This window comes from Electrophorus electricus, chromosome 17 (assembly GCF_013358815.1).
Source record: "Electrophorus electricus isolate fEleEle1 chromosome 17, fEleEle1.pri, whole genome shotgun sequence".
Taxonomy (NCBI): Eukaryota; Metazoa; Chordata; class Actinopteri; order Gymnotiformes; family Gymnotidae; genus Electrophorus; species Electrophorus electricus.
Genome location: NC_049551.1, coordinates 12,685,604 through 12,709,842, shown reverse-complemented (window position 1 = coordinate 12,709,842; position 24,239 = coordinate 12,685,604). Strand labels below are relative to the sequence as shown.

Here is a 24,239-nt window from a genome sequence, read left to right as displayed (position 1 = left end):
CAAAGCATGACAGGAATCAACTATGTGTGTGTGTGAGTGTGTGTGTGTGTGTGTGTGTGTGTGTGTGTGTGTGTGTGTGTGTGTGTGTGTGTGTGTGTGTGTGTGTGAGAGAGAGAGAGAGAGAGAGAGAGAGAGAGAGAGAGAGAGAGAGAGAGAGAGAAACAAAGACTACTCTTGATCTCACCAGGATCGCAACACTAATTTGGGTTGGAAAACAATTACGCGCGCGCGCGCGCACACACAAACGCTCACACATACACATCCCGCATACCTGAAAGAAGATAACAGACCTTGAGAGGATTTAAATCGTCTAGTTTCATTTGGGAGATTCGTGGTTGACAGGGAGGTTACACTGCATTTGGTAAGAAATGCATGAAAATACCTTTCAGTTGAATCATTAATCTAACAGCCAATGTAGTCAGTACGAGCCAGAAAAACGTTTATATATTTATATACACTGTCCTAATGAGGCTGGCGGCTGATTGATATGAACTTGGACCAAAACAGAGGAGCTTCGGGCATTTTCAGAGTGCTTTGCTCTAAACGTCAAGCTATTACCATCACATTTCCATACAAGACACTTAATAGTCCTTTCTTATCTACACGATCATTCTCTGCTATTTCAAACATATTCCACTCGAGCTCATGGAAATTAAATAGTTTTGTTTTTGTTTTTGTTTTTTTAAAAAGAAGAAACGAAAAAAAAAAACCCTTTAGTTCTTTTCTCTCTGATGGGAAAATAATATGACGACATTTCAGGGTTTGGTGTCTTCCAGGATTTTTACCTGCGTGTTTAGGTGCATGTCTTGGACTCTCCGTTTCGTACATAGGACATTTTACAAGTAGGATCTGGTAGCGCGTTTTCATCACTGCACGTCACTGAGGCGTTAAACGTCTCGCTGCTCCGCACAGCCGAAGCTTACTCTACCGACGAGCGTGGACATTTCGACGCGGACGACTCCCGCCCGAGCACGGCGCCCGGAGCAGCTTCGCACGCCACAGCCAGGCGGAGTCTTGCGCCCTTGCAGAGCGAGCGGAGCACGCCGTGGGCGGAGAGTCGCGAGACGACGGAGTGCCCTCTCCCAGCCTCGCGCCGTCCGCCGGGACGTTCCGGGCACAAGCGCGTGGATGTGCTCGCGGAGATAAAGGTCCCGTGCCTTCTGAGAGGCGAGCGAACTCTGCGGACTGCCGTGACTTCAGTGGCGCTGCGGGAGGAAGAATTTACCGAGGAAGAGGAAGACCATTGGGATGAGCTTTGCGCCTGAAGTTTTAATTTTAACAGAACTTATTTGAGTAACGGCTTATTTTGGAGCGCTTGGGATCGACGTTGATCTTGGGGTCGAAAAATGTAAGATCTTTTAATCACGTTTGACATATTTTATTCAATATTTATGTAGCGCGAAAATCACTTTTTGTGGAACTGATCGCACCGGTTTTTTTTTTTTTGGTACATTGGTAGACATTTCTTTGGATACATTCCAATACACTGCACGCTAGGAAATAGCTCAGTACCATTCACTAACTCGACAGATGAAAGGTGTCGACGTCTAACTACCTCACGTGCGTCTGCATTGTTTCCCCATCGCACACCCGGTAGTGCAAATCAAAAAGAGGGCACGGGACTTTAACGGTTCACACCTTTCCCACTTTAACGGTTCCCACCGTTATTTATAAAAACTTTAGTGGGAGAAGGTCTACCATTCCGGTTTCCTTAAACATAGGCCATCTGCTGCGCGCGGACACTCTAGCCAGTCGTTTGTCTTTTTTTCGTCGTTGCAGGTCCGAGTTGGAGGCATGGGAGCCGGAGCTGCAGTCTTAGCAACCTGACATACAAATGCACGGGCACTACACACAGGACATGTGGACTGGGAGAGCATAAAACACACACATTCAGGCGCACACACACACGTACACACACACACACACTCTTCATTTACTACTCTTCTCTCAGAAGGCATCCAGCGTGTGTGTGAGAGAGACAGACGGTGGGTGATGGGGTCCAGCCTCACGTGCACGGGGGTGGTGTGGGCTCTGCTCTCACTGCTGTGTGCGGCTGCCTCCTGCATCGGCTTCTTCATGCCCTACTGGCTGCTGGGGTCCCAGATGGGGAAGCCCGTGGCCTTCGGCACCTTCCGGCGCTGCTCGTACCCGGTCCGGGACGAGGTGCGCGGCGGAACCACGATGGTGGAACAGTGCGGCCGTTACGCCTCGTTCCAGGGCATCCCGAGCCTGGAGTGGAGGATCTGTACGGTCGTCACAGGGACCGGCTGCGGATTGCTGTTGCTCGTGGCGCTCACCGCGCTCATGGGCTGCTGCATCTCCGAGCTCATCTCACGCACCATCGGACGTGTGGCGGGCGGGATCCAGTTTGTGGGAGGTGAGTTAGCGGCTGGATGGATGGATGGATAAATGGATGGATGGGCAGATGGAAGGATAGATCGATGGACGGGAGGATGGCATCTCAGATACAGGGACAGGTTCCTGGCTATGACGATGGGCTTTCAAAGTCTTCTTTACACTGAAGCTCCAGTCCCATACACCCTTAGAACATTTTCAGCATTTGGCAGATGTCTTATGCAGAGCAGCTTCATGTGTGCTCAGGGAATCAAACCCATGACAGGAACGCTACCTTTACTGCCATAGGAGCTCCGAGAGTACGTGACGTATGCGCTTGCTTGTACAGTCAGCTTCCTGCCTTTCCTGGCGGGGCTGTGCCGGGTGGGAGGCTCCGGCAGTCCTGGACTCCGCTCTGTGTTTGTTTTGGTGGTCAGCTGCGATGTCTCATGCTGATTCAGACAGAGGTAACAAAGTCACGGGCCATCGCTAAAGGGCGCAGGCTGGTTTGAGGATTCTGAATAATCAGAGAAAAAGAGGCATATAGTGTTTTCCTTTCACTCGAGTCCAAAATGCCATAATTCGTGTAATACCTGTTTTCTCTCTTTCTTTCTGTTTCTCTGTTTCAGTCTCCTGTTCTCGCACTCTCTGCTTTGCTTTTCCTCTGTTGTTTTCTTACTCTTTCACTCACAAATGTACAGATACACTTACATTTTTTTGACAAAAATAGTAACACTGAAACACGCTGTAGTTTTGACAGCTTGCCCCCTCATATTGTGAAAATCTGTGTGTGTGAGAGAGAGAGAGAGAGAGAGACAGAGAGAGAGAGAGAGAGAGAGACAGAGAGAGAGAGAGAGAGAGAGAGAGAGAGAGAGAGAGAGAGAGAGAGAGAGAGAGAGACAGAGAGAGAGAGAGAGAGACAGAGAGAGAGAGAGAGAGAGAGACAGAGAGAGAGAGAGAGAGACAGAGAGAGAGAGAGAGAGAGAGAGAGAGAGAGAGAGAGAGAGAGAGAGAGAGAGAGAGAGAGAGAGACAGAGAGAGAGAGAGAGACAGAGAGAGAGAGAGAGAGAGGGAGACTTGATGCTGCCTTTCTCTTGGTAGTGGGTGAGGGAGTGAGTGGGGGCTCAATCAGTTCTGTGACCTTGCAAACCAATAGGTTCCTGCTCATCTCACCTCACCTCTCCTCACCTCACCTCTCCTCACCTCTGCTCTCCTCACCTCTCCTCACCTCACCTCTCCTCACCTCTCCTCTCCTCACCTCTTCTCACCTCTCCTCACCTCTCCTCACCTCACCTCTTCTCACCTCTCCTCTCCTCACCTCTCCTCTCCTCTCCTCTTCTCACCTCTCCTCTCCTCTCCTCTCCTCACCTCTCCTCTCCTCACCTCTCCTCTCCTCTCCTCTCCTCTCCTCTCCTCACCTCACCTCTTCTCACCTCTCCTCACCTCTCCTCTCCTCACCTCTTCTCACCTCTCCTCACCTCTCCTCTCCTCTCCTCTCCTCACCTCTCCTCTCCTCACCTCACCTCTTCTCACCTCTCCTCACCTCTCCTCTCCTCACCTCTTCTCACCTCTCCTCACCTCTCCTCTCCTCTCCTCACCTCTCCTCTCCTCACCTCACCTCTTCTCACCTCTCCTCACCTCTCCTCACCTCACCTCTCCTCTCTGCCATCTATCTTGGAAAAGATGATGTTTGAATGTGACCTCACTCTCTTTTTTTCTCACTCACACACACACACACTCACACACACACACACACACACACACACACACACACACACACACACACACACACACACACACACACACTGTTTACTGATATGCTCAATAACAAGCAAATATTTCCCTGTTTACTGTGTCCTCATTTTTCATTTTTCTTTATTAAGATCAAGCTGTTTGCCCATTCATCTTGCCCTCTCTCTCTCCCTTTCTGTCTCTCTTTCGCTCTATCTTGCTCTCAGTCCTTCTTTCTCCTCACCTGTGCTAGATTTCTTGCACCGTGATCAGTGTGTTGGGGCTTGTCACGCGTGTATGTCGTGCATGCGCTACAAATGTTCTGCTTACCACAGGCTTCGTGCGAGCCTATGAGGCTTGCGTGGCTCCATCCCAGCAGCTGCGGTCATCTCGGTGAAAATGTGATTTGAATGTGAAACAGTTGTTCTGTCATTCCCTGGTCTCCTGTCTTTCTTCTCAGGTTGTTTATCAATCATATTAAGTAGTGAAGACAGTATTTGTTTACTTCAGCGGGGTTGTTTCATTCATATCACAGAGACTAAACTTCTGATAACGTTTTAAAGAGGCAAAATCCAACTGTTTACATCTTATTTTCTTTCATCTTCTCTTTGTCTCACATATTTTCTCTGTCTCGTGCCATTAAATTGGGGTAGAGGGGGTTGAGTGTGGGGGTAGAGAGGCTTCAGTAGAGAGGGTTGAGTGTGGGGCTACAGAGGGGTGAGGGTGAGGAGCTCCTCACCCCCCTGGTCCTGTGGAGCAGGAGTCTTAAACCCTGACTGCGCCTAGCTTACACAGGCACATGGGACTCGTTTGGCTGACTGGGACGTTTTGAGCTCTGTAACCGGTTTTATCCAGTTGGATCATACTGGGCTGTTTTGCATGCAGAAATGGTGGCTGCTCTATTGGATTTCACATACATTTTCAATTTTATTCCTCTGAAAACCACAAAAGGTCTGGAGCTAAAATCCTTGCTGAGCCTCAGAGCGAACCTGCAGCCGAACCTAGAGTGTGCGGTAGAGGGGGGTACCAAACCTCCCCGCGAACCTCACAGTGAACCTTTCGCAGTCTGCCAGTCAGTAATCTCTGACGTTTCTCAGCAACATCTTGCCTTTGAAGGTTAGATTAGTGCCTGATGATGAGGATGAGGAAGTCTGAATCGCTGGGCTTTATCTGCGCACGGCTCCCCATCAGTAAAGCGGCTCGTGTGTAATGCGCAAAGAATGTCTTCACGCTCTGAGTGTGTGGCGGACCCTGCCCGGTCACGAGCTGTGCTTGTAACTTTGCCAAACAGCACGTGACTTCACGTCAGAAAGCACAGCTGTTTGTCCCTGTGCCTCATTACAGTCACAGGCCCTTCACGTTCCCACTAAGGTGAGAAAACTGGAGCAAGAAGCATATGTGAGATCCTTGTTTATCTCTTTAATTCCCTCCCGCGTTCCTCTGCTTGTGGACGGTAGTCCAGCTGGGTCAAAGAACCGGTGCCGGTAGCAGGAGGTGGTTTAAAGCAGAGACTGCCCTGTGCAGTGAGCAGAGAGTGTGGGAAAAGAGATATAACACACTCACACACTCACACACACACACACACACACACACATGCTCACACACTCACACACACACACACACACACACACACAAGCAGGAATGGATCAGGGATTATTTCTACTGTTCCCAGTGCTTTGGGCTGAGTGTGTGTGTGTGTGTGTGTTTGCATGCATGCATGTGTTTAAGGTGTAGACACCCATGAATATGTGTGAACACAGTACATGAATTATACGATGGGAAAGTGATTAATTGATGAATTATTCATTTTGACTTAATCTGATTAAAAACAAAATTAGGCTACGAATTCCGAGAGATATTTTGGCTTTGAAAGAGATATTCTCACTCCAGCTTGAGTGACTGCGATAACAACCGTGGCTCATAGTGCGGGTGTGTTTGGGGGCAGGAGGTTGAGAAGCGGGCTCAGAAAGCTTCGCCCCGATGCCGTGCAGAGCTGGGAACTCTGCGAAGGAGCTGGCGCTTTGGAGGAGATAAAAAAAAGAACTCCAGCTGAGACACTACCCCCACTCTGCAAATGCAGTTCTGCTCGGGTACTTAGCGATGCTTGCAGCACATGTGTCAAATGACGTTTGTGTGAGTAGACCTAATGTGGTGTGTTCTCTGTGCTCAGAGACGGCAGAGGCAGCCTAGAGTCTCGCTTATAAAGGACAAAAAAAGAAACAGAACAGAAAAGCCCATTAAATGTCTCGAAAGCGTATACTAAAGGACGTTGAAGTACTCCACACCTGTTTTTGGGGGAAATAACTTTGATAGCTGTGATGGTGTCGGACAGCTGGTTAGACTCTGTAGCTGGATTAGCAGCTAAGCTCGGTAAACATGAGTTGTTTTCCTTTCTCTGACCTGAAGGATGTTGGCAGGTCTTTATTGTTCAAGCAGGCAGTCAAACACACAGTCGGCTTCCTGTCTCTGTTGTGTGGCAGTGTTGATAAGGTAAGCAGTAATCTATTCAGAAAGATAAGATTCTCAAAGGCTCTCCGATTTCCGTTGACCCTGAATTGCAAAAGTCATTCTGCAGTTCAGTGGGCGCCAGAAGTTAATAACTTTTCCTGATCTTTTTCTCTCCTTCTTCTTATTCTTTGTCCCAGATTCTCTCCCTCTTCTCTCTCTCTCTCCTTCTCGCTTTCTTTTTGTGTTTCCTCGCTCATACGCACACGCACACTTAACCAGAGCCAGCTTTCCACCACCAAATGAACAAAGGCGTCTGTTTGCTCGGGATCTCTGAGAGGTTCTGTTGTCCACCCGGCCCGGTTGCAGTGCCGCGTGGTCTCTCGCGGGGTCCTCTGTGGAACGCGGTCCAGCATTCTCCTCGGGGCAGTTATTTTGGAATGTTCCCTTCTTCCAGATGGTCCTCTCACTGCCAGCTCTGGCAGGTCGCCGTGGCAGCACTGTTCGACCGGAGGAAGAGGAGGGAGCAGGCGCACGTTCCCATGCCTTGCCGAGGCCGGAGAATTTTTTTAAAAAGTGGTTCCGGCCGGCTCTGGAACCGTGGAATCGCAGAGCGATTCCTCTACCGCCTCTCCTCTTCCGGCACTTAGCTGAGCGTCTCCAAATCAGTACGCAGATCAGTCAGCGATGTTCGCCTTTAGGGAGAGGAGATGTTTTGTTCTCTTTTTATCTTTTGCACAGTCGAGCGTTCTTCATAATTTGGCTGGCATGGCCTGACCTGGTCATGTCTGACCTGGTCTTCTCCACGGGAAGCAGAAAGACCACACTGTTGTAAAAGAATCCGTTGTTACAGCTATAAAAGCGCTTTTTGTTGTCTATTGGCAGCTCTGAAATAATGAAATTAAAATTAATTCATGCTTGTGCACAGCAATGCGTGCAAATCTCTCCTCTGCAGTCTTATCCCCGTCTGCTCCCTGCCTCTCTCACCCTGTGTGTGTGTGTGTGTGTGTGTGTGTGTGTGTGTGTGTGTGTGTGTGTGTGCGTACTCGCGCGCGGGTGTTCTGGGGGGTGTTGACAGCTCGGTTTTGCATGGCATGTGCGTGGAAATTAGCAGGAGCTGAGAGCAAGCCAGAAGCAGCAGAGTGATACCAGACGTCACGCTCAGGGCCAGTAGTGGAACAGTGACACCAGATATTCTAATGACAAGCAGCTAAGAGCTGCTGTGTGCTCTAACAGGACTCACAATCGTTCACAGACACGCCACACGTCAACTTACACACTGACACACCAGCTCCGGCTAACCAAACCACGCAGGATGTAACTGAAAACAAAACTTGAGTTGTCACTCACAGTAGGTGTTGTGCATCACATGACAATGTCCGCAATCCAGTTTGAAATAAACCACACAGCAACTCCCGCTGAGGGACAGGTTTCGTGTTCCAGACTGCCTGTTCTCTCCCCCTGTCTCCCACTCCTGCTACAGCGGAGCCTACGATTGCACCTGCAGAGAGCCTGTCATGTTCACTGTTTTCGGCCTGTACCTAATCAGAGTTAGCAAAGTGTCTGTTTTTCCACACATCGCACCATTCACTTATAGCACCGTACGGCTATTACGTTTAAGGATGGTTGCAGTTCTGTGCAAATGTACCAAGTGAAAGAGTGCACATGTTCTTTTAAACCCACATCCTCAGTCCTTTCTCCTAAACCCCTCCCTGCAAAGACACACAGGCCTAGCCCTTAGCTTGTCCTTTTATCTGCTGTGTGCAAACACAAAATGACTGACAGGCAGGGAGGACCGCCTTCTTGCAGAGAAGCTTCTGGATTGGTTAATATAGACAAACCCTCTTTGAAATTTTTAATTGTTGATTTCCTTGATGAGGTTCTTTGATGAATCCTGGGTATTCAGAGATTTTTAGTGATAGCAAGCAGGATGGAAGGACATAATTCGCAGGGCTTGAAGCCAGTCCGGTGGCTGTGTGATTGTTTAAGCCTTCAAAAACCCTGAGAAATCTTCATTTCAAAAGCAGAACATTTACAGTACAGTCACATCATCTAAGTTTGAAATGTTACACCAGGGAACAAATGGCAGTTGGAAGAAGTTGAAAAAATGGATTAGTGTTATTTAGCACATGTTCTGAACAACAAAAAATGTGTGGCTCTACAGTTAGTTTACTGTCTTGAAGGCTTAACCGATTATTTTGATAAACTGGGTTTAAGCGCGCGAACACACGCACACGCGCACACACACACACACACACACACACACACAGTTCCAGTTGGTCATATTCAGACATAAGCACATGGTTTGTGCTGCTTCTGCTTCCAAAAGAAAATTCATATTTTTGGCCATCTTAGGTGCAGCACGCACTAACGTATACCCGACATACCCTCTAACGTATTCCCGACACACGCTCTAACATATACCCGACACAGTCTCTAACGTATACCCGACACACCCTCTAACGTATACCCGACACACCCTCTAACGTATACCCGACACACGCTCTAACATATACCCGACACAGTCTCTAACGTATACCCGACACACCCTCTAACGTATACCCGACACACCCTCTAACGTATACCCGACACACGCTCTAACATATACCCGACACAGTCTCTAACGTATACCCGACACACCCTCTAACGTATACCCGACACACCCTCTAACGTATACCCGACACACGCTCTAACATATACCCGACACAGTCTCTAACGTATACCCGACACACCCTCTAACGTATACCCGACACAGTCTCTAACGTATACCCGACACACCCTCTAACGTATACCCGACACACCCTCTAACGTATACCCGACACACGCTCTAACGACACATGCTCTTACGTATACCTGACACACCCTCTAACGTATACCCGACACACCCTCTAACGTATACCCGACACACGCTCTTACGACACATGCTCTAACGTATACCCGACACACTATAACGTATACCCGACATACTCTCTAACGTATACCCGACACACGCTCTAATGTATACCCGACACACTATAACGTATACCCGACACACCCTCTAACGTATACCCGACACACTATAACGTATACCCGACATACTCTCTAACGTATACCCGACACACGCTCTAACGTATACCCGACACGCTATAACGTATACCCGACACACCCTCTAACGTATACCCGACACACTATAACGTATACCCGACATACTCTCTAACATATACCCGACACACCCTCTAACGTATACCCGACACACTATAACGTATACCCGTCACACCCTCTAACGTATACCCGACACACTATAACGTATACCCGACACACGCTATAACGTATACCCGACACACTATAACGTATACCCGACATACTCTCTAACGTATACCTGACACACGCTCTAATGTATACCCGACACACCCTCTAACGTATACCCGACACACGCTCTTATGACACATGCTCTAACGTATACCCGACACACTATAACGTATACCCGACATACTCTCTAACGTATACCTGACACACGCTCTAATGTATACCCGACACACCCTCTAACGTATACCCGACACACTATAATGTATACCCGACACACCCTCTAACGTATACCCGACACACTATAACGTATACCCGACACACGCTATAACGTATACCCGACACACTATAACGTATACCTGACACACGCTCTAACGTATACCTGTCACATGCTCAGACTCGGACCTGCTTTATGTTACATTCACTGTTGTTCACTCTTACTGTTTGTGTCTGACTTTCTTTACCATAGCTCTCTGCTCCCTCTGTTTTCTGGATCCTTTCATTGGAGTAAAAGTTTTCAAACTCGCATATTCACAATCAGACCCTCACCAAGAGGAACCTGTCAGCTCAGGAAAGCTCTGAGTGTAACCGCACATTCTTGTGGGTGTCTCCTTGAAGTGTTTGGCAGAAAACACTGGGATTTTATAAGTACAGACCACATTTCCTGCGTCTGAGTCTGCCTGACTGGTGTGATGAGATTCTTGAATTTGACTCAGTAGCTGAATGACGCTCACATCTGAGACTGGCTACAGCGGCGTCAGAACAGGCCTGGTGCCTTCTGCTCCTGCCGTGGCTCTGTCAGGCCCAGAGAGAAACCGAGGGGACCTCACTCGCTCTCATACGGTCCTGGGCACAAAAAAGGGCCAAACGCAAAATTAAATGTAATGGACCTAAGAACAGATTATTGCTCATAAACTTAACAAGAACTTAAAAAATGTCCTGAGAACAGTGCTACCGTTTGCTCCTCACTGCTTGTAGCTGCAGTGAACTGTTGGGGGTTTCTGCAAACAAGGAAATTCACTTACAGTGTCTTCTAATACACAAATATAAAATCATGAAAAAAAATGAAATGTTTTGATATAAAATTCAAACACAAGTTTGGGTGTTCATACCTTCTGATGATTTATCTGATGATGAAACCATTAAAAGTTTAATATTATGCGATTTGCGGTTTGGCCTTTATTTTTGACCAGCTGTGTACACACAGCTGCACGTCTGTGTGGGTCATAAAGTGGAGAGCGTCAAATAAGAAGTTGTTTCTGTATTTCTCTCATTGTTACCATTACTGTATGCTCTATGCTGATTACCTGTTTAATTTCCAGATCAAATTTGCTTCACTCAGTTGGTCGAGAGCTTTTTAAAATCTTCATTAGGAGTTTTATCAAGGAAGATGAAATGAAGGAGAGTTTTTTTTTTTTTTTTTTTACTTTTCTAAAGTTTTTTGTTGCAGTGTTTGACCTGAAGGGAAGGGCCCTGGTTCTGGAACATTCCACAGCTTATGTGATCAAAGAGGATAAATTTCCCATTTTTCAAAATGCAGAGATTGAATTGGCACTATGTCTCTAAAAACAGTATGAGCGCTGTGGTTTCGTCTTGCCCAGGTAGTGATATTGATCTCAAATGACTTTTAATTACTTTTAATGATAGAAAAAACTTTTAATAAAGTCTTCTAGTTGATTTCTTGAGGGTGCATTTGTAGCGTGAGAGCTAGTGTGTGTGTGTGTGTGTGTGTGTGTGTTACCTGCAATCACATGTTCTCAGTGTCTGGGGGAAAAGAATTGACATCAGTGAAGAAAGAAATGAATGCTTGAAATGAACAAAATTATCTGGTGTAACAGATTTTTATGGATTCCTTGAAGTACAGTACTACAGATGTAGAATTAGGCCAAATATTCTAACACTCAAACACAAGGCTCAGAGGACATTACCAGCTATATTGGTCCAGTGTAAGATGCTAAGTCCATTAGGAGTATGTGTGCTTTTCTAGCAGTGTGTGTGCCCTCGGTGCTCTGATGTTGGAACAATGAAGCTGTGTCAACATGCCCCCCAGGGAGGAGCTGTTTGAAGTGCACTGGACCCAGGTCCATACGGGCCCCTGTCTTACCGAACTGCGCCTTTGGAATTCCCACAAACCCATAATGCACGTTGTGGCGTTTGCAGTCTGTAGCTTCATAGATACAACCTGATCAAACATCTTCTATCAGCTCTTCCTGTTTATTGGCACCTATAGTCTCGCTCTGTCCTGCTGTTGTAGTCTGTAGCTAACAGCTGATGCTTTATTAGTGGTGGTTCGCACTCCTGTAACGTCCTTCTGTTAGAGCTGGCTGGCCGCTAGCAGACAGGGAGATGAAAGGTCACTCTGATGACGTTGAGGTGAGGGCACACAGTGGGAGACTCAGCAGCCCATCTGCTCCCAGCAGACCCGGGCAGCGGCGAATCTCAAAGACGCTCCGCCAAACGACCGGGAGACGCAGGGAGCGAAAGAGAGGAGGGTTATGAGTGTGAAGGTCAGACACGGTGTGTGTCGGAGAGAGACCGCAGGACGGAGATTTAAGGCTGGAGGAAGGTGGGGAGAAGGCGAGAGGGCTGAGTGTGTCTGGACTGGAGAGCGCTTGTAGTCCCAGCATGCATCACTGAGCCAGATGATGCTGCCATGGGACCCGTGTGAACACACCCTTGTGAATGCACTCTGGTGGGCATACCCGTGTGATTACACCCATGTGATTACACCTGTGTGTTGCACAGGCCTGCAGACAACCAGAGGCAACAGACACGTTAGACACACAAGAGACCTGTAGACTCGGAGACAAACAAGTCTTCAACAGATACCTGTAGACTCTGAGACACAAAAGTCTTCAACACAAACCTGTAGACTCAAAAACACACAAGTCTTCAACAGATACCCGTAGACTCAGAGACACACAAGATTGGACGGTTATACTCCTGAGCCTTCTTCAATAGTTAGTGAGTGTGTGTGTGTGTGTGTGTGTGTGTGTGTGTGTGTGTGTGTGTGTGCATGCGTGCGTGCGTGTGTGTGTACATGTGGGCCTTGGGGGTCTGCCTGTGTGTGTATGCTTAATTAATGGTGGGTGGAAATCACGTCTCAGATTTGTAGATGGCAGTCTACAATTTTGAGAAGCTCATGTCTGATACCACACACTGTTAGAGCTCTTATTTTAATATCCCTGCCCCCCACAAGGGATGTTATTTATTTACTTCTGGACACACTTCACCACGGCTTATAAATATTAATTTATCTCTCTCTGTGTTTGTATCCCTCTCTCTTTCCTCCTCTGTTTCTCTGTCAAGTCAAGATATATTTAAATGTATACATTTGAAACTATAATAATAATAATAACAACAACAAAAGCACTACTACTGCCACCAACAATAATAGTTAATAATAATAATAATAATAATAATAATAACAGTTAACAGTTTTAATGACATTTTAATGCATGGACTGAGGGGGTGGGTGGGGTCTAGAATCATTTGACAGAATTTGACTTCTATTGGATGCTTGGATCTTCACTTCAGGCCGATGATATGGGTGCCCCGGCTGCTGTACTATACAGTAGCAGTCGGGTGGTCTGGCTGTGTGTGTATCGCCAGCAGGCCCTGGGTTGGAGACCCGGGTTGCCCCATGTAGTGCCCTGTGAGCTTTTTCCTTTAGTGCATTCACTGCTTTGCTGAAGCTCCCTGATGCAAGAATGACGAGGTTGAGGTAAGTGTCTAGTGTCGTCTGCTCTAAGGTGCCTAGAGTGAACTGGTGTTTGTCTTCCTGACATCCGCACGTCTTCTGGAAGGCTGTGGTGTTTGTCTTTTTGAGGTTTAGTTCTCCAGCAGGTCCAACCGCTGCGGTTACGCCTGTGCAGTGGGTAACCACAGCACCAGGTCATCTGCACAGAGCAAGAATTTAACTTCCCCGACTGGCAGGGTGAGTCCAGGGGATAGAGACTTTTACAGCTGCACCAATAACGCGCTGATGTAAATATTAAACTGGGCTGGACTAAGGCGGCAGGCTTGTCCCACTTCTCTCTGATGGAGGAACTCTTCCAATTCTTACCCCACATTTGTTTACCAAATACATAATCTATCATGTTTAATAACGTCATAGATTTTATACCACTTTGTAAAAGTTTTTAATAAAGTCTTTAATGGCAAATAGAATCAAATACCTTGTGAAATCAACAAAACAGACAAAGATTTTCCTTTTTTTTTGTTTGCTATATATTTTTATTGATTAAGTGTGTGTAGGGTGTAAATGTGACCAGATGTATGGGCGAAGCCAATCTGACTCTTACCTGGGACGCTGTGTTCGTTAAGGAAGGTCAGAATCCTTCTGATTAAAATGCTACTAAATACCTTCTCCAGATTGCTGCTCACACAAATGTGAGGGTCTGATCTGTCTCCACTCTCATGGCAGCCTGACCTCGGCTGTCGTCCCGGCTTTATACGTATCATGTAAAGGGCCTGAAGTCGGGAGGTTGAATCATTTGAGCGCTGCTCTTTGTAGCTCAGGTGTGCTGTATTTAAGCGCCTCGTTCCTAACACCGTTGGGGACATGAGCCTTTTGTGAATCGAAGGATTGGAAGGATTGAGGATCTATGTCTTTCTCTCTTTGTGTGTGTGTGTGTGTGTCCATTTGATTTTACATGCAACTCACTAAGAGTTATTCACCTTCCATTCTCCTAAAAGTGATCATCTAGAGAGGTGGACTGAGTGTCAGGGAGAGAGAGAGAGACAGAGAGACTGTAATTAGTATTCTTCTGTGTCAAGTTTTATATCTGCAGTCAGTTACCTTTTGACAAAATTCGGCTTCTTTGGTCTGAACTGACAGGTCTCCTCACAGTGTCTCCACCTCGTAATCCTAATTTTTTTTATTGTCCTGTATATCTTCCTTACCTGAGTGTTATTTTACCTCAGTCGAGTCTCTTGCTCTTCTTAATGCATTTAGTGTTCTTCATCATTCAAGTGCACCATTTTTTTAAAAACGTCCTGCTTTGTATCGCTCCTCTTCCTCTTTTCCCAGTACGTCTTCACTCCACGGTCCCCTCGGCGTCCTGCTATCAGGGCCAGGTTCACTGCCGTTGGACAGTCCCAGTGAGAGACGACCTTGCCTGTATAAACTGTGTGTTCCATTCTGTACTTAAAGAAGGATGCCAAATCAATTATATATGAGACCAAATTAATGATGCATGAGACTTTGACATATTAAGAGTGCAGATTCGACTCGTTCTAGCCTGAAATCAGAGACACCACACAAATCACAGAAGATCGTTTGTTTGCTCTTTAGTGGCTATGCCCTGTTCTCTTTGGAGGGAAGCAGATTTGTCATTTGAGCTTGAGAGTCTTTTGTTCAAAGCTGGATTCCACCCTGTATGTCAATATGCCAAGCATGAGTTTTAATTTGAAACGCTCATTTTTTTCGGCCCTCCGAGACCTGGGAGTCTGCCAGAGTTTACTCCATTGTTAAGCCTCTGCTGTTGTTTGGAACCATTACTGTAGACACTAAACTGAACGAGATGTACTGATTAGATGATCGTCATCGTGTGTGTGTGTGTGTGTGTGTGTGTGTGTGCGCGTGTGTGTGCCTGTGTCTGGATGGACATATCACCTTACCCTAGAACGCTGGATCCATAGAAAGCAGAAGACCTGTAGCTATAGAACATTGGAATTCTTTGTTTGCTGTGAACTCAGCTGTCGTGTGGCATCTGGAAGGGCAGTCGTCGGTCAGTGGGGGTAGTGCTGTCACACTGGGGGGCTGCTGTCAGTGGCTTTTAACCCCCCAAAGACCCCCGCTCCCCCGCACCCTCCTACTGGGACTCAGTGGTGCATCTCTCCTCTGCTCCCAGACCCCCACTGTCTGTTAGCTGAGCGAGGGTTTGTAACTGTGTGATCTACAGTGTAAACTGCATATCCCCTTTGGGAGGAGAAGCGTCGCCCACACAGCTGCTCTGCAACGTCACCTGAAATGTAAACTCATATGAGCTCAAAAATTGTATCTGTATCCTATCTGTAGCGCATCAGCTCTATAAACAGCTGAGTGGGTCTGGACAAATAAGGGAACAAAAAATGTAGTCTGCACACTGTTTATCAAAAGTAGCCCACGGACGTCTGTCAAAACCGAGCCAAATTTAGCCCAGTCCTTCTGGCTGTAGTCTGGACCAGCCGGTTGCAGTACTGTGCGTCTTAGCACGTTTGCTTCCACGCCGTTCACGTCGGCTTCCCTCCGTGGAGTGTGTTCAAGTGCTGTTTGGGTCCGTCTCTGCCCTGATTCTCAGGCAGGCGCTGCGGTCAGCAGTGCTACTTTTAACGCCCGGCTGACGGCGAGCGCCGAGTTACGGCTCCGTGGAGCGGGGCTGGGCCTTGGCTGCAGGTTTGCTGTGGGGATTATACTGCGTCAAGCGCCACATCCTTAGCAACTTTCCCAGTCCTCTTTAACTTTGACTGAACCTAAAATTAGCCAAGTGAAGAGAGCATTCTGCACAGGAGAGACTGGAAGACATTCTTATTGCACCAAATTTCCATTAAATTAGGCCGATTTCCTGTCATTTGCTTGCACAGCTTGAGATGTCTTTAGTGCTACGGAACAAAGAACAGTTTCTGAGATGGCTTAAACCTTTCTGGTAGCATTTAGCACAAGCTTCACTCATTTTGCTGCATTTGAATCAAAGCCACTTTTATAAATATCTTTTACAAATTAAAGACCTGCAGTAACCTTCAAAGCTATGTTGTTTTCAGCATTCATAATGAGGGGCTTGGGACATGATGGTCTCAGTTGTCTCTTTGTGCATATGTGTGTGTGTGTATGTGTGTGTGTGCTATAATAAAACCATCTGTGATCAGATCTCTCTGCCAAAACACACACACATTGCTGTTAATAATAGATAAAAGACATAAACACCCCCCCCACACACACACACACACAGACACACACTGAGCGAGAAGGAGAGAGAGGTTTAGTTCAGTGATCCAGTGAGAGAAATATTTTGAATGATAATACCCCACAGGACACAGAATATATAAGGTAGTGTTGCAGAAATCACAGATTGGAAAATTATTCTCAGAAGGTGACTCACCATGGTCACTGATCTGATCACCATAGCTTTCCCATACCCTTTAACCTTTGATCTACCATTTATTAGAGCACAGTAGCAATATTATCAGCCATTTTACTGATTCTACGGGGAAATCTGTAGAAATCTGTGCCTGCAACTGTTTGTCAGAATCTATTCGACGTGACTTCGAATCAGACTCTGTCCTTCACAGTAGATAATACAGTACAGCAGTATTTAATTAAATACAGTTTAATGTTGCTCATCATGTTTTACTGGCAGACAGGCTCTCTCGGCCATGTTAGCCATAAATGTTTTCTCCACGCTTGCCTTTTGATAACTCTTCTATACTGCAGTGCTGAGTATAAATGTGTTTATGGTCTCGGGGCCGTCATAAACACCAGGCCTGGTACCAGATAGCAACATCCACAGGCCGAGTTCCCCACCCGCTTACAGTCAGCGCTGAAACTCGCCAGTCACGTGGACCAGCGAAGGACCGGAGGATGTCGCCCTTGCTCCCGTGCCCCACTACCGTGACGAAACTCTGGCTGCTAAGAACATGACCCTTGCTGCTTCATTTCCTCGCAGCCATGACTGCCTATCAGGTCTCTCTGAGGCGCATTTATTAACTGCTGTTTGAAGGTGGCAGAACGTGTGTGATGCCGGTTGTTATTTCAGGACCATAATGTCAGTGTAAAGCCAACGCGGATTGTAAATTGAAATGCAGAAGCCGCACCTGCTCGTCACAAGGTCTGACTGCCAGCAGCCCTTAGGCAGCTACCGGAGGCTCTGCTGGAGGGTTGCTGGTTGCCAGGGCACCAGGAAAAACGCGGGCTGGATCGATGGCTCGGGATTGTGGCGATTCCCACGGCCTCGCGTAGCTCTTGACCCCTCAGGCCATTGGTCCTCCTCAGAACTCCCATCCGTGGCCCTGACCGGTGTTTCCAACCAGCAAGCAAGAAAACAGAGAAGGGCTGGGAGCTAGATTTGTATTACATGTATAAGTCATAACACAGTCCCCCTGTATGATGGATAATTCTGAAGCCCTTTAACTAGCAGCAGAATTCCATGAATTTCTCTGTCTGATGTAAAACAGCGTTGTTGGAGAGTCCGAGAGAGGGACTGCAGCCGTGAAGAGTGATGGTGCGTGATGAGTTAAAACCGGCTGTGCCCGTTCTCGGTCAGAGCGGAATCTCGCTTGCTGCGGGCTGCGTAATATGCGAAGGGTGATTTATGCCACCATCACTGCGACTTTCTAGACATTTGACATCGCTGGGAGCGTCACTAAGCCGTCGCAGAGCCGTCGTAGAGCAGGCACGGAGCCATCATCGCTCGGTCTCAGAGCAGGCGCAGCCTAGAGACTTGCTGGGCTCACATCAGAGTCCATGCAACAGCCATGACTGCCCCACACCTGCTGACTCAAGGTGGGGGGAGAAATTGGGATATTTTTTTTGGGGGGGGGGGTAAAAAGAATTTAAAATATCACACAATTTGTCAGTAACCTAAAGACAAAAAATCCCACCTCCCTCCCTCTCAAGTAGTGTAACATATAAGTCAGGGAGTCTCACGACTGTTCGGTATTTTAAAGAATCTGATTAAAAATGTATGATGGACAGGTCTGTCAGTCCATAATTTGCTGTCTTTTGTGCACTCCCAGAAGGGGGACGTTCCAAGCACGGGGAAGCAGCCCCAAGGCTTGCCCAGTCATTCCTTTGATGTAGCAGTTTCCTTTCTTCTGCTGTGGTTAACACCAGCGAGTGGACGCGCAGGACTGGGCGCGGCCCTGGCGAGTGCCGAGCGATCTGCGTGGGTGATCAGTTTGTGTCGTGCCGAGGAAGATCAGAACGGCTCTTATCGCCGCATCGGGCTGGACGGTCTGTCGTTCCGTCGTGAGAACTCCCACACACCCTCGCCCCTTACCCCGACGGCCGTTTCCGTCCCTCTGTACACGGGTCCTTACTCCCGCGTGCCGTACAATATGTGGCATTAAAGCATCATTTGCATGGCTGAGGGTAGAATATATAACACAAGTGGTTTACAGATCCTCTGAACGGTTTAGCATAAATGAAACCTCTATCAGCGTCTGCAGCCATGGGGGTTGCTGGCGTGGTGATTCAGCGCAGTGAGTCAGGGACTCCATGCCCTGCGCTGGTGGTAGAGAACACGCCTTTTGGAAAATAACTGCCATCATCACGTTTGCCTGCATGAGAGGATGTTGGGTTTTGACGTATGACTGCGAGCTTTTAGCATGTTTCGTCTTACCTGGGCGCCTGTGGGTCCTGGGCGAGTTGCGTTCGCATGCTTGGTGTGCTGTTTCTCCCGGATCAAAGTTAATTTATCTTGCCTGAAAAGCTCAGCAGGCTTTTTTTTTTACTAAATGCAGCACATGTCCAGTGGAAGGTCTGCTTTAGTGAAGCAGCTGTGGTCTGGTAACCATGCCAGTGACATCAGGCGGAAGGTCCTGCCCTAGGTGACTTAATCCAGGTGCACACAGCTGTTCTCCTTCCAGAGACCTTGAAGGATACAGGGCTTTAAAACTGGATTATATGTGAACAGCGTATAAATTCTCAGAGAGTGAGGGCGAAAATGTTACAGTTCCTTGCTCCCACATTTTCTCTGTCTCCCTCTCTCCCTCCCTCCCTCTCTGTCTCTGTCTCTCTCTCTCTCTCTCTCTCTCTCTCTCTCTCTCTCTCTCTCTGTAGATTTTGAACACTTGGTAAATCAACATGCAGCTTCATCCTGTGACATGATATCCCATGTTTTGTTTTATGGTGGCGTTCCTCTTGATTTTAGTAAATGATGTTGTAAGAGGCCAGTGGGTGTTACAGAGCAGTTTCAGTATCACAGCGGTCCTTGCATGCGCTCCCGGGAAGGCCACATAAGGGGCTGTGGACTGATGACCAACCAGGCTGGATTAACACCAGGCTGAAACTTAAGTCTTTGAAGAACACACCCAGAGCCCAAAAGAGAGGGTGCTATGCTTTGCCCAGTGCCTCCTGTCTCTTTGCCTTTCCTTAGACACAGGAGGTAAACATAGACATTCCACTCTCTGAGATCATTATCCACCAAGCCAGATTTTACATCCCATCTCCTTCACTTTGGTATTCCTTGGTGATTTTTCCATGCCCAAAGGAAACTCCTTTTAAGTCCGTCGTGTTCTGGGGAATGCACCTTCTATATTTGTTTCTGTTCGAGGCCACATTCCTCATGATTATACATACACACACACACACACACACACACACACACACACACACACACGCACACACACACACACACACATTCTCCATGATTACTTTCCATTCTGTCACCTCCCTTCTGCACAGCATAGCACCACATAGCTTGGAGTAGCACACACACACACTCACACACACACACACACACACACACACACACACACACACTCACACACACACACACTCACACACTCACACACTCACACACACACACACACACACACTGAAGCAGGGGCAAAAGTCAGGTTGAAAAAGGTGTGGCTCTCGAACTGAACTCTGAATGTAGTGTACACACATGCACACAAGCGGAACACTTTGAAACAGACAGTCTCAATTCATGGATCATTCAAAAATCAGAACAACACAAAAGTCTGTTTCCTTTCCCAATTCTCCCCTCTGAAACCCGATTGATACCCTTGGATGAAAGCTGAATTCTACTTTCTTGAGGCCATGCCTCTGTCATCGATTTTTCTGTCTGGCTGCGGAGGATCTGGAGACAAACCCCGGAGGCACATAACAGCTGTCAGTTACAGACATTCAAGGACTTCAAAAGACAAATGCATGAGAGTGGGGGTCCGGCACTGAGCGTGCTCTGACTGACTCTCTCCAGGCTGGGCCCAGCCAGTCCGAACCGTCAGCTATGAGGTTTTTTCACAGATCTAAAAGAACTGCCATCATTTGTGCTTAGCAAACGTATCTCAGAGGTTCAACAGATATCAGTTTCAAACACTTCAGGCTTACAAGCTCACAGACTTAGAAACTTTTTAATAGCAACGCTCCCTTTTCCCCCCTCAGGCTCTTCCTGATTCCATGCTGTAGTGTATTCCGATACTTCCCAAAACACAAACTGCCCATCACAATGTATATTGGAGCACCGACTCTTCTTTCAGTTCTGGCTTAGATCCGAAAACCAGCGTGTAGAACACTGTGAGCAAACCCCTGAGTCAAGTGCCCTTTCATTAACACACAGTCCATAACCACACACACACGCGTGCGCGCACACACACACACTGCAGATGCAGATGACAAGCCTGCCAATGGGCTCAGGTCCCAGTGAGGATCTAACAACATGAAATGTGCTCTAAGCTGTAACAGGGCATATGGAGCTCAGTGAGTATATGGGACTTAGAAAACATGCAATTTAGAGAACGTGAGATTTAGAGATTGCCTAATATTTTATAGTAAATGTTTTTGGCAACTCAATTATCAAGATAAAATGTGGCACATTTAACTCGGTTGTTTTAAATTTGTCTCATAGTGGTTATAGTGTTATAGTGTTGTTTTGTGGTTGCAAGCTTCTGGAGCTGTTTCATGCACCAGCTACACTCCCCCTTGTGGATAACTGAGGTACTTCAGAACATGCAGTACATCCAAGCCACTTCCAGGCCTCAGTGGTTATGAAATCCAACTAGCTATCAGTGGCTTGCAGTGTGTAAAGCAGGTATCCCTTTGCATAAAGCGCGCCTCCACCCTTTAGAAATGCAACCTATAGAAAGCAAGAATATGGAAAATAGCCTGTATGAATAGGTTTTTTTTAATGACTTTTTTTATGAAATAAGTAATTTATTTATGAAATATGTTTATATTCTTTTTTTCCATCCACTTGTTTTGTTTCAGCTTTTCTCTGGTTAGAAGGGCCTGACTGCTATGTGGGTACAGAGCCTCTTGTACAAAGGCTCATGATTGTAAACTGCTAAGTGGAGGAACACGCACATGAATTGTGATGCTTCTCTGTGCAACAGAATGGAAATACGGGAGGATTGGGCACACGGTCAAGGTGGCAAAGAGTTACCTTCAGGGATAAAATGAGGTAGCAGTAGCTTGATTTGAAGCAAATCATTTTTATGCTCCTATTAAGACTGCATTAAATTGAACCAGTTAGCTCATTAACAAGATCTGGTTGTTCATTTAGTTGGATAATGAGTGCAGCATCTCTGCAGGATCTGATCATGGTAGGTCTCTCCAGGGTTTCCTGTCCTGTCAGGGGGGGGGGGGACAGCTTTTCTCCTCTGGCTGATAGGAATGCAAGATTACATGCCTCTGTATTTTAGAAAATTAAATTCCCTTCATGAAAGGGAATTTCTGATGGAATAAACACCCAAGCTGAATTGTTTCCTCATGTGCACTCTTAGTCCCTTCTTGCAGCACTTCGGTATTGTGAGAAAAAACTCTTATTGCGTGGCCCACCCACCATTCAACTGGGAAAGAGAAGAAGTGACCTTCTAAGCATGGTTATTTGTGTAGTAATCAAACAGTGCAAAACTGAGTGCTTATTTTGGACAGATGATTTTATTAAGGCTAAAACACTATATACATTAATATACATTACATTATAAGACATTACATTATAATTACACTTTTGTGTGTGTGCGTGAGAGAGAGAGAGAGAGAGAGAGAGAGAGAGAGAGAGAGAGAGAGAGAGAGAGAGAGACTACATTGCATTAGAACAGTTTATTGTGTTTTGTGTCCAGGATAATGGTTCTTAATTCTGCTACTTCAGAATTCATTTTTTTTCTCCTTCATTTTTTCTGTCTGTGCGGATGTCTGTAGGCTTGCTGATAGGCTCCGGCTGTGCACTCTACCCTTTGGGCTGGGACAGCGAAGAGGTCAGACAAACCTGCAACAACAGTTCCAACCAGTTCGAGCTGGGTAAGATGGCCAGACACATGCCAAATTTGACAAGACTTTGACAAGCAGACTCTCTTAGCAGGTCAATGACTTACAGTGTAATCTCTATATTAGACACTATGAAAATATATACATAATAATGACATTAGCACTGTTGAGAAGTACTGTGAAACCTCCTTCCTGTTTCACTATAATGTACATGGAATCTTGGGAAAACATTCCTGCTCCGAGAATCTCAGCTTTGTGGTTTGGCAGGGAATTCTGCACTTTGAGATTACCAGTGTGTTGAGAATTGTGTGTGTATGTGTGTGTGTGTGTGTGTGTGTGTGTGTGTGTGTGTGTGTGTATGTGTGTGTGTGTGTGTGTGTAACCACAGGTTCCTGTGAAATTGGCTGGGCCTTCTACTGTGCTGGGGCGGGGGCTGCAACTGCCATGCTGGTATGTACTTGGATGGCCTGCTTTGCTGGGAAGAAACAGAAGCAGTACCCATACTGAGACTACAGTACCCACACTGAGACTACAGTACCCACACTGAGACTACAGTACCCATACTGAGACTACAGTACCCACACTGAGACTACAGTACCCACACTTAGATTACAGTACCCATACTGAGACTACAGTACCCACACTTAGATTACAGTACCCATACTGAGACTACAATACCCACACTGAGACTACAGTACCCACACTGAGACTACAGTACCCACACTTAGACTACAGTACCCATACTGAGACTACAGTACCCACACTGAGACTACAGTACCCACACTGAGACTACAGTACTCACACTTAGACTACAATACCCACACTGAGACTACAGTACCCACACTGAGACTACAGTACTCACACTTAGACTACAATACCCACACTGAGACTACAGTACCCACACTTAGACTATAGTACCCACACTGACACTACAGTACACACGTTTAGACTACAATACTCAGACTGTAGAACCCACACTTGTACTACAGTACGGTACCCACACTTGGACTACAGTACAGAACCCACACTTAGACTACAATACAGTATCCACAGTTGGATTACAGTGTCCACTTAGACTTCACTACCTGCTGAAGTTGAAATACAGAGATTGCAGTATCCATACTAAGATGAGTCTGCACACAGTGGTTAAGACTGAAGCTGAGAGGAGTCTGTACACAGTGGTTAAGACTGAAGCTGAGAGGAGTCTGTACACAGTGGTTAAGACTGGCTGCCTGATGACTGTTCAAGAAGAGAGGATAGAGATTTTTAAAGGCCAAACTGCTAAGGACTCTCTAGTTACTACTTATTTTATTTTTGCATTTATTTGGACTATAGTACCTTTTTTGTCCTCAATATGTAACTAAAGTTATTCTAGTACAGTGTATGTATGGATTTTATTATAATGTACATGATATTCTGTATTTAAGTAATATCCTCTTGTTGTCCTATTACGGCCTTAAATATCTCACATGCAATAAAGACCATCTCAAGTGGGACATTTGTTTCAAATATATAAAAACCTCATCATATATGTATA

General features: G+C 46.6%; 1 protein-coding gene across 1 annotated transcript; it reads left to right on the top strand.

Moving 5' to 3' along the window:
* Window positions 1-1,075: 1,075 nt before the first annotated feature.
* On the top strand, window positions 1,076-24,198 carry lhfpl6 (LHFPL tetraspan subfamily member 6). The gene is made up of 4 exons (XM_027031269.2): window positions 1,076-1,348; window positions 1,780-2,377; window positions 22,637-22,735; window positions 23,091-24,198. The coding sequence occupies exons 2-4, from the start codon at window positions 1,993-1,995 to the stop codon at window positions 23,207-23,209; spliced, it is 603 nt and encodes a 200-aa protein (XP_026887070.1). The 5' UTR covers window positions 1,076-1,348; window positions 1,780-1,992; the 3' UTR covers window positions 23,210-24,198.
* Window positions 24,199-24,239: the final 41 nt, after the last annotated feature.

Excerpts from the sequence above, each read along its gene's own strand:
- lhfpl6 (XM_027031269.2), top strand. The coding sequence starts at position 1,993 with ATGGGGTCCAGCCTCACGTGCACGGGGGTGGTGTGGGCTCTGCTCTCA. Across the intron at positions 2,378-22,636 it reads CGGGATCCAGTTTGTGGGAG|GCTTGCTGATAGGCTCCGGC; the intron begins GTGAGTTAGCGG and ends GGATGTCTGTAG. Across the intron at positions 22,736-23,090 it reads TTCCAACCAGTTCGAGCTGG|GTTCCTGTGAAATTGGCTGG; the intron begins GTAAGATGGCCA and ends GTGTAACCACAG.